The sequence below is a fragment of the Hipposideros armiger genome, unplaced genomic scaffold, assembly GCF_001890085.2.
Source record: "Hipposideros armiger isolate ML-2016 unplaced genomic scaffold, ASM189008v1 scaffold_202, whole genome shotgun sequence".
Lineage (NCBI taxonomy): Eukaryota > Metazoa > Chordata > Mammalia > Chiroptera > Hipposideridae > Hipposideros > Hipposideros armiger.
This window is the reverse complement of record NW_017731552.1, coordinates 2722450-2732402: the sequence shown is the minus strand read 5'-3', so window position 1 is coordinate 2732402 and position 9953 is coordinate 2722450. Positions and strand designations below refer to the sequence as shown.

Genomic DNA, 9953 nt, shown 5'->3' with positions numbered 1-9953 from the left:
CGGGGGGGGGCGCCGGGGCCGCTGCGGGGTCACGTGGGGCGGTGGGCTGGGACCTGGGCCTCCCCTGGCGCCTCGAGTGGGGTCCGTCACGGGTGACCCCCTGCTGAGGGTAGAGGCGTCTGGGGGTCCTCAAGGGCGGCCCCTGGCTGTGTAGGGGCCCCGGAGCGCGGCCACTCACTTTGCCCCCCCCTCCTTAAAACACACGAAAGCATGCTCCCTCCACTCGCCTGGAAGGAAAGGGTCCACCTTTCCCGGGAAAGGTCTTGCTTTGCTCCAGCCTCTCCATCAGGGGAAAGCCCTGTTTGCCCCCAACACAGTCCGATTTAAGCCCGCCCCTCAGGAAGAAGGGACTTTGGGGGGAAATATCCTTCTTGAGTGTGGCAAAGGGACCCATTTGCTGCCAGAGCAGCCAAGCACTTATGCGAAATGGGGAGGGTGGGTTTGGAGGCTGGCTCTTTTCGATACTTCCGGTGGCCTTTAAGCGTGGTCTGTCTGTTTTTGGGAAAGGGGAAGGTCCCACTGCAGTGTTATTGAGTCTTGATGACAACATGGAGGTGTCACATGCTGGTGGGACTGACCTCCCCAGCTCCATTTGCGTCTTCCCCAGGGGCCTGGAGGGGAGGAGGCCTACAGAACGGGAAGACTTTTGCCGCCCTTTTGGGAAACAGACCCCAGTGGGCCGAGTTTGTCCCAGTGCCTCCAGGGCAGGGTGGGAGGTCCCGTTAGGCGAACACCCAGTTCCTGCCCTCTTTGGTCTGTGGCTTTCTCACCTTTGGAATGGGCTAGTGTTCCAATGGACATTTCATTTGCTTGCCCACTGAACTGTCTTGAATGAGAAGAAGCTATAACTGGAGGAGCTGGTGCTTTGTTGGGGTGGGATAAGATACCCATCTAGTAGCCCAAGAACTTTGCTGAAAGTGTTTTTAAAATATTGAGAGAGGTGAAAAGATTAGATTTTTAGTTCCTGGTTTGTGTTTCTTTGGAAAACTTCTAGTAATTCCACAAATGGGCTCTGTTGTTGGTTGTATTGGGTTTATTTGAAGTTGCTTGTTCTTGTGGCTAAATTGTAACATGTGTTCCAAAAGGGTCTTTTTTTGTTCAAATGTAGATTTCAGACGCCCTGAAGCAAAAACTTCCCTGAGATTTGTTCCACAAATGCAAAGATTCTGAGGGTGAGGGAGATACAGGAAAGTTGTGCCTTTCAGTATCCCAGAAGAACCATGCTACAGTCCTACTTTCTAGTTCCCTGCAGCCCTCCCTTGTAGAGAAGACCTGAGGACCTTCCATGGCACCGAATGTCTGTTCTTTTCACCCCTAGGACAAGCCGGTGTGGGTTACAGTTTGGCCACAAACAACTTAGGCCCAAATCCCATCGAGAATGGGAGTTTTGAAATTCCTAGATAACTCTTGTACTCTGAGGCCTTAGGTGAAAACCCTTTCTAGAATGCCTTAACCAACAGGCTCTTTCTAAATTAGGGGGTAGCCACTCCCAGGCCAGACAGGAAGACAGGACAACTGGAGAGGTTCTGAGAAGTTGATCTGAGCACCATGGAGGGTTTTTTTGGTGGAAATTCGTCTGTGCTTACAATTTCATTTCTAGATTGCAGCCAAAATTGGAGGCGACGCTGCTACAACTGTGAATAATAGCACTCCTGATTTTGGTTTTGGGGGCCAAAAGCGGCAGTTGGAAGATGGAGGTAACTACCTGCTGGAAGGAAGGGCTGGGGGTAGAGAGTGAGGTGCCTTTGTTTGAATGTGGTTCAGAGTGAGGGGGAAGCCCGCTGCTGTTCGGTCTTTTAAAACCTCAGCAATTCCAGCTTTGTTCATTCTTTTTGTTGGGCCGCCATTCTGAGGTATCAGGTGGCTGAGAGGAGGGCAGATTGACTGTGGCTAGGTCCAAGTTGTAAGTTCTCAAGATCGTTCCTCCCCTTCTGGTAGGCTGGGGAAATGCTTGCACCTTTTTTGAGGCCCCGTGTAAGTAACGTTTGGCTGGCCCTGGGGCATGTGGCATTACCCACGGTAGCCAAAATGATGAAGTGGGTGGCCAGCTGACATTTTTCAACCAGGACCCCACTGCCTGAGGCAGGTCCAGTCCTAAGCTGGAAAGACTCAAGTGCTGCCAACATTGTTCCCTTGTTATAAAGGGCTTTTTTACCCTGAGTGCTGGTGGTGGGATTAATGAAGTCTGCCTCCCTCTGGGCTTGGTCTCTGCTACTCTCCTGTCTCAGCTCTGATGAGGGTGGGGTGGGGGGTGATCGTTTGCCAGAACATGTGGCACCAGCATCAGATTTGAAGCAGCTGTGGGTGGGTGGGTGCTGCATCTGACATCCTCCTTCTTTCACAGACCAACCAGAGAGCAAGAAACTGGCTTCTCAGGGAGACTGTAAGTCCGTTGGGTGACACAAGCAGAGGGCAGCTTCAGGGTCTTAAGAGTTTGTTTGGAGTCGGAGTTGGGAGCTAGGAGCACTGAGCACCTAGCCTTTATGGAGGCTCTGGGTGTTCATCATCTGGGGTCTCTGAGCTTTAGGGTGCCCAGTGACTATGCTCTTAGGAGCAGGGCTTGAGTGCTCAAGAGGGCTTAGCCTGTAATAATGCTAGTCGCCCCCGTGTAGGCAGGAGCTCCTGGGGCCAGGGGTGTTTGGGGTCCCAGAGAAAAGCCAGGCCAATCTTGCCTTTGGATTTTCTCTCTGCAGCCATCAGTTCTCAACTTGGACCCATCCATCCTCCTCCCAGGTAAGTTGTGATTGGGAGAACACGTCATTTCCTTGTCTGTCACCTGTCTCTGGCCTTTCTTACTGACTTGGGGGAGAGCTCTGTCTGTGGGCCGCACCATTTAGGGCTGGTCCACCAGAGAGCAGACCAAGAGGCAGAAGGCATTGCCTTCATCCCTGTACTTACCTGTCTGCAGGACTGGAGGGACGAGGGGGGTATGGCAGTTAGCTATAATGATGGAAAGGTGGTCTCTGCGCCCTGGTGCTTGCTTTGTTGGAGTGGCGACGCTAAGAAAGCCCAAATTACCTGTCTTCCTAGAAAAGGCGGTTTATTTTTTTGTTTTTTCCCCATCTGTTTTCTGCAAATGCCTGTTTCCTGAGAGCTGGCGGAGCCTGATGGGGGTCTTTCCTGCCTTTTTGCCACCCAGACTTCAGTGGATCTGACATAGAATTCTTTGTGAAGGACCACATTATTTCTTTTTTTTTCTTCTTAATGGACCAGAAGTTTTATAAGATAATACAAATGACTGTGAGGAAAATGAGATGAAAAAGATACAAAATTAGTTTTTTTTAAAAGTCAGTAGATATAAAATTATTCCATCAGATTGCTACGAAAGTGTTCCAAGTGTCTCTGTCCCTGAGTCAGTATGACAGCACTGGCTCAGGGACCATGCTACCCTAGAATAAGTCTTTCGTGGCTCAGGTGGCGAAACTGAGGCCTCAAGAGGTGAAGTGACCCACTGTGGAGAGAGGGAGCCCTGGCCCCCATGCTGTTAGATCTTCCTTAGGGGTCTTGTTCCCATTATAGGAAGCAGGGTCAGAGGCCAGAAACATCGGGGAGTCACTTTTCCAGGGAGACCCCCTGGCTCTTCATCCCTCCTGCTTCTTTCCCATTTGAGACTGACCTTCCTTGTTTCTTTTTGCAGGACTTCAATGACAGAGGAGTACAGGGTCCCAGACGGCATGGTGGGACTAAGTGAGTGTGGGTCACTGTGGTCAGGAGCTCCTGTTATCCCCCTCTCTGGGAGAGTGTCCTGGGAACCCCTGCCAGCCCAGAAGCCTTTGATCTGAAAGGGCCTCCCGTATTCTGCTCTCACCTGTTCTCTCTTGGCAGGGAGGATGGTGGAGCTCTTGACATAGCTACTGCCCCCCACCCCAACATCAGCAGGACCGTGAACCCCCACCACCCAGTTGTCTTAGTGCTGGCTCCTTCCGTCAGTCTCTGATTTTCTCCTTTCTTCTCCACCTAGTCATTGGCAGAGGAGGCGAGCAGATTAACAAAATCCAGCAGGATTCGGGCTGTAAAGTCCAGATCTCGCCAGGTATGAGTGAGCCCAATTCGTGCCAGAACGGGTGCTGGGCTGGGGCTGGCTTTTTGCCCTTCAGTAATCCCCTAACTTTTGCCATGACTGGATAGATGTGAAATGGGCTGGCGTTTGTTTATTGTATCGTTGGTTTGTTGAGCACTTTCTATGTGTCAGGTTCAGTACAGCTTCTCTGCTAGTACAGCACCTCGAGATGTAACTGCAACTTTTGTTTTCATTTTGCAGTTAACGGGGAGGGCTTAGGGGGGAGATCTAAACTTGATCACAAGGAGTCTGGTTCCAAACCTACTATGAACTGTTACATTAAGTTGCCACCTAAACTAAACACCTAGTCAAAAACAAGTGGCAATACGGGAGGCACATTAGAAAGAATAGCTTTGAGGTGGGGCCTGGGTTTGAATCCCCACTCTGCCTGCTTGTCTGCAGGTGGCTGCTTTGCTGGATTTTCTGAGGACTCGCTCTAGCAGAGTGTGGAGCTTGTTGACTAGAGGGTGTGCAAGTGATTGTCAGTGGTGGCGGGAGTGGCCCTGTGTTTGGACCCTGTAGAATCTGCCTCTTCTACCTTACTCCCTAAAAGCTCTTCTTCCATTATTGGACTTCAAGCTTCCTGACTGTGGCCTTTTGTATAGAGCAGCCTCCCAGGTGTTTGGGGAGGTAAATTGATTTGTCAGGCTACTGAATGGTGGCAGAAGTGGTCGTTGATTGTTCTGGAAGTTTCCTCAACTCCACTGAAGGCCTTTCCAGGGTCCACAGACACGGGAAGGCAATGAGCCTATCTCCTCTTCTCTCCAGACAGTGGTGGCCTCCCCGAGCGCAGTGTGTCCTTGACAGGAGCCCCAGAATCTGTCCAGTAAGTGCCTGGCTGGGCCTGTCATGATGGGAGTGGGCAGACGCCCTCTCTATCCCTTTGAAAGTTGGAGGAGACTCCCACACCATGTCCTTACACCCCAGCCCCAGGGACTGTACTTTCTTCCTCATCATCTGTCAGACGCAGATGTTGGAGTCACCTTCCTTTTGAGTGGGGGGGAAGGGACGCCAGGCCACTGCTCTTTCAAGTGACAATACCCCATTCTTCCCCTTCCCAGGAAAGCGAAGATGATGCTGGATGACATCGTTTCTCGGGGTCGTGGGGGCCCCCCAGGACAGTTCCACGACAACGCCAATGGGGGCCAGAATGGCACAGTGCAGGAGATTATGATCCCTGCTGGAAAGGCGGGCCTGGTCATTGGCAAGGGCGGAGAGACCATTAAGCAGCTGCAGGTGAGGGCTGGTGGGGCCAAAGGCTTACACACCCCACCAGCTGCTTTGCCACTTTTTACCCTTTTTGATCATGGACCCCCTACATCAAGTGTACTGGTCGCCAGAAAGTCCTTTGAAAACCCCGCACTGACAGTCAACATTGGTTTTAAAGGAACGAGCTGGAGTGAAGATGATTTTAATTCAAGATGGTTCCCAGAATACAAATGTGGACAAACCTCTTCGGATCATTGGGGATCCTTACAAAGTGCAGGTGAGTGCACCCTGCGGGTGGTGGGGGTTCTGGAGTAGTGAGGGCTGGCAGACAGGTTGGGGATTTATTAAGTGAAAGTAGAGACGTTTTCAAGAGCGCTGACTTTGGAGTCAGCCCAGGACTCAGTGTTCTCATGCTGAACACTCCCTCCCAGTGGTCTGTATGGAAATAAGTGGCCTAAATTCTGATCCTCTGTTTTCCTATCTGGAAAATGGAGGTGCTGGTCATGCCTGCCTCTCAGGGTGGCAGTAAAGAGCTCTCAACACCTTTGTGTCAGTCCTTAGCTTAGTTAGGCCTGAGAGCCCTTGGTTTGTGGGAGCTGCGAGCTACATTGGGGCAGCAGGGCTTGCCATGTGCACCATGCTCTGTGTTTGCAGCAAGCCTGCGAGATGGTGATGGACATCCTCCGGGAACGCGACCAGGGCGGCTTCGGGGACCGGAATGAATATGGATCCCGGATTGGCGGGGGCATTGATGTGAGTGTGGGCCTCCCTAGGGATGGAGGGCCATGGGGTGTGGGTGGGGGCTACTCATGGCCAGTAGACAGCAGAGGGCAGCTGAGCTGTGGGGGCGAAACCTGGCTGACGCTTCTGTTTCCCTCCTTCCCTCCCTCACACCCTCTTCAGGTGCCAGTGCCCAGGCATTCTGTTGGCGTGGTCATCGGCCGGAGCGGAGAGATGATCAAAAAGATCCAGAATGATGCTGGTGTACGGATCCAGTTTAAACAAGGTCAGGGTCGAGCCATATGGATGGGATCCTATTAAGATCACCCTGAAGGTCTCCTTCAGGCAGCTTGGCACCATAGTTAGCCTGCTGAGCCTATTGGCAGTGCCTCATTACTTCTAGACTTTTTCTCCCTCCTCTGTGGCACAGCCTGTGAGAGAGTTGGTCCTGGGCACACTTTCCAGGTCCAAAGGGAGTTTGTTTTCCTCTCCTATTGAATCTTACTCCTTTCCTCTCCTCCACCAGTGGCCTACCCTGACAGGGCAGCTTGGGTAACTTGGGCACCCTGCGGTGGGTCAGATCACTGCCCTGACTCTGGGCTTCTACTAAGCCTGTGAGAATCCCTGAGGGCAGGTCTGTGGGGAGGAGGGGACCCCTCTGTTATTTTCCAGAGATTGTTTTTAGTTTTGTAAAATGGATCCATTAGCTCTAGGGTTTCCAATTGCAGCTGCCCTGCTTAGCTGGTGGGTTTCCTTCTTGGGATGTGGGCCCGCTGGCCTCCTTCCCCACTCCTGAATACACGGAGTGTGGCAAGTGACTGAGCCTGAGATGTCTCAGGCACCTAGGTTGGCACATTGCCTGCCCTGAGGAGGCATTGGTTTGGAGTTGTGCTTCTCTTTTGAATTTGTGTCCCTACCCTCTGGGTGCTGGCCACAGATGATGGGACAGGTCCTGAGAAGATAGCTCACATAATGGGGCCCCCAGACCGATGCGAGCATGCGGCACGGATTATCAATGACCTCCTCCAGAGCCTCAGGGTAAGTGGCACAGGGTAGGTGAGAGGCCTGGTGGGGACTGAGGGGACTGGCCCAGTTTCCTGCATTCATTTTCCATCTCCTTCCTGTCTTGCAGAGTGGCCCCCCAGGCCCTCCAGGGGGTCCTGGCATGCCCCCTGGGGGCAGGGGCCGAGGAAGGGGCCAAGGCAACTGGGGCCCTCCTGGTGGGGAGATGACCTTCTCCATCCCCACTCACAAGTGTGGGCTAGTCATCGGCAGAGGTGAGTAGGCCCCTCCTTAACCTTCATCCCTCATTTACTCTCCTGCTCCTCCTGCCCTCTTTTCACTGCCTGTGTCCCCTGCAGGTGGTGAGAACGTGAAAGCCATAAACCAGCAGACGGGCGCCTTTGTAGAGATCTCCCGGCAGCTGCCACCCAATGGGGACCCCAACTTCAAACTGTTCATCATTCGGGGCTCACCCCAGCAGATTGATCATGCCAAGCAGCTCATTGAGGAGAAGATTGAGGTGGGCTCGGGGAGGGTTCTGGGAGCCTGGGCCTGGTTCCTATTTCCCACCCACTGACTTTGTCCCATTCTCCTTCCTCCAGGGTCCCCTCTGCCCAGTTGGACCAGGCCCAGGGGGCCCAGGCCCTGCTGGACCCATGGGGCCCTTCAATCCCGGGCCCTTCAATCAGGGTCCACCGGGGGCTCCCCCTCAGTGAGTATTTCTGCCATCTGCCTGGGATTTGGGACATGGGGATTGCAGTGCTGGCAAGAAGAGTGACAGGCCCCATTGCCATTTCGATTCACCACCAAGAGGTCTATCCCTGCCTTTCAGAAGCGCTGAGCGTTCGGGCCCCAAACAGGATCCAGCCAAGCCCTGTGTTTTACAGACACCATTTTTTACAAAATGCCATAGGTGTTGTTGCTGATCTCCACCGTATACATAAATCCACGCATGTTGAATTTAAGGGCTTTGTTTCACAGCCTGAATCTTCTGCCTTGTTAGTTGTCTCACACCTTTCTCTGGGCCCTCTTCCTACCAGCCTTCTCCACTCCCCAGGAAGGGCAGCCCTGGCTTATGTGTTCCCCCTCTTTTTCATCCTGCAGTGCTGGGGGCCCCCCTCCTCACCAATACCCACCCCAGGGCTGGGGCAATACCTACCCCCAGTGGCAACCGCCTGCTCCTCATGACCCGAGTAAGTAAGGCCGTTCATTCGAGGGGCAGTTCGGGGCCTGGGCACGAGGCTGGCTTCCTGTGTCACTCCCTCAGCCCGCACTGTTCTCTTCCTACAGATAAAGCTGCCGCGGCCGCTGCAGACCCCAATGCAGCCTGGGCCGCCTACTACTCACACTACTACCAGCAGCCCCCTGGCCCCGTGCCTGGCCCTGCACCGGCCCCCGCAGCCCCACCCTCGCAGGGCGAGCCCCCGCAGCCCCCACCCGCCGGCCAGTCGGACTATACTAAGGCCTGGGAAGAGTATTACAAAAAGATCGGTGAGTGCAAGCACTGCCTCGGGCTCACCTCAGCCAGAGGGGTGGGAGGGCAGCCGTGCCCCCATGCTGTCCTCTGACCTCCGTGCCCACCTCTTGCAGGCCAGCAGCCCCAGCAGCCTGGAGCTCCCCCGCAGCAGGACTACACAAAGGCCTGGGAGGAGTACTACAAGAAGCAGGGTGAGTTACACACAAAAAATAAGTCATGGGATGTAGTGTGCAGCACGGAATGTAGTTGGTGGTATCGTTATAACTTTGTATGCAAACACATGGTTATCAGACTCTGGGCACGTGGTAAGGAATATAACTGGCCAGTGGTGGATGTACAGCTGAGACTAACAATATTGGATGTGTCAACCACACTTAATGTAATTTTTTTAAAAAGCAGGCTGAGCCGGTGGGGCCTGGGGTGGGCAGGGCCAGGCCCATCCTTGCGCCCAGCCACACTCAGCCTGTCTTCCACAGCTCAAGTGGCCACAGGAGGGGGTCCAGGAGCACCTCCAGGCTCCCAGCCAGACTACAGCGCCGCTTGGGCCGAATATTACAGACAGCAAGCCGCTTACTATGGACAGACTCCAGGTCCTGGCGGTCCCCAGCCTCCACCCACACAGCAGGGACAGCAGCAGGCAAGTGGGAATTGCCACCCTCCTCCTCCTCCTTTTTCTTTCCAACCCCCGGCCACCGTCCATCCTGCCTTAGTGGGTAGCGCCGGAAACCCCTTCCCCTGCGGGGTGTGTCCTTGATGCCTGCAGCGGGGCCATGTGGCTGGAGGTCTCCGGGAGTCCCCAGGAGCCGGGGGAAGTGTGCGCTGGGTCCAGAGGTTAAAGAAGAGGCCTCCCTCCGCCGGCCCGCTTGTTCCTGTGTAACGCTGTCGTGATGCTGGGGGAGAGCGCGAGACAGATAAAAGGTGGAACTGTTGAACTGGTGGGTAGTCCTGGGGGTGGGGGCCGGCCAGCCGGCCGCTGAAATGTTGGTCACCAGCCTGGCGGCTAACTCACTCAGAATCTGGCCACTTGGGAAGAAAACGGATAATTTTTCCCCTCTCTGTGTTCCTTTTTTGGTTTTTATTCTTTTTATTTTTAAACCCACGATCTTCCCACCCCGGTGTCCAAGTGACTGTACAGGCAGCCCCAGCATGGGGCAGCCCTGGCTCCGGTGGGGACTTGGGGAGCCTGCCAGGGGGACGGCCCTGGGCTCCGCCTGGGCTTGACGTCGGCTCTCGTGCCTGTCTCTGTGTCCCGGTCTTGTCTGTGAAGTGGGCATGACGATCGCTGCCACCTTCCAACCTACCTCACAGGGGTGTTGTGGGGACACCGTGATCTCTGAGATTGTTCATGTTGTGATGCGCCGGGAGCTGCCCACCTTCCCCCCTCCAAACCCTGAATGGGCCTCTCTCTCTTTCTCTTTCTTTCTCTCTCTCTCTCTCTCTCTCTCTCTCTCTCTCTCTCTCTCTCTCTCTCTCTCTCTCTCTCTC

The 9953-nt window shown here is 54.2% G+C and overlaps 1 protein-coding gene across 1 annotated transcript in view; it reads left to right on the top strand.

Annotated features, from left to right (window-relative positions):
- The window catches only part of KHSRP (KH-type splicing regulatory protein), a 10415-nt gene extending 468 nt beyond the window's left edge, over positions 1 to 9947 (top strand). Inside the window, exons 2-21 of the mRNA XM_019653535.1 lie at positions 2 to 33; positions 905 to 940; positions 1601 to 1697; positions 2345 to 2383; positions 2694 to 2733; positions 3638 to 3687; positions 3962 to 4033; positions 4829 to 4886; positions 5122 to 5296; positions 5448 to 5546; positions 5924 to 6022; positions 6173 to 6275; positions 6927 to 7027; positions 7122 to 7266; positions 7351 to 7511; positions 7594 to 7703; positions 8096 to 8184; positions 8282 to 8482; positions 8582 to 8659; positions 8945 to 9947. Coding sequence (XP_019509080.1) covers positions 2 to 33; positions 905 to 940; positions 1601 to 1697; positions 2345 to 2383; positions 2694 to 2733; positions 3638 to 3687; positions 3962 to 4033; positions 4829 to 4886; positions 5122 to 5296; positions 5448 to 5546; positions 5924 to 6022; positions 6173 to 6275; positions 6927 to 7027; positions 7122 to 7266; positions 7351 to 7511; positions 7594 to 7703; positions 8096 to 8184; positions 8282 to 8482; positions 8582 to 8659; positions 8945 to 9222 — 2063 coding nt within the window. The 3' untranslated portion in view covers positions 9223 to 9947. The remainder of the gene's footprint in view (position 1; positions 34 to 904; positions 941 to 1600; positions 1698 to 2344; positions 2384 to 2693; positions 2734 to 3637; positions 3688 to 3961; positions 4034 to 4828; positions 4887 to 5121; positions 5297 to 5447; positions 5547 to 5923; positions 6023 to 6172; positions 6276 to 6926; positions 7028 to 7121; positions 7267 to 7350; positions 7512 to 7593; positions 7704 to 8095; positions 8185 to 8281; positions 8483 to 8581; positions 8660 to 8944) is intronic.
- Positions 9948 to 9953: the final 6 nt, after the last annotated feature.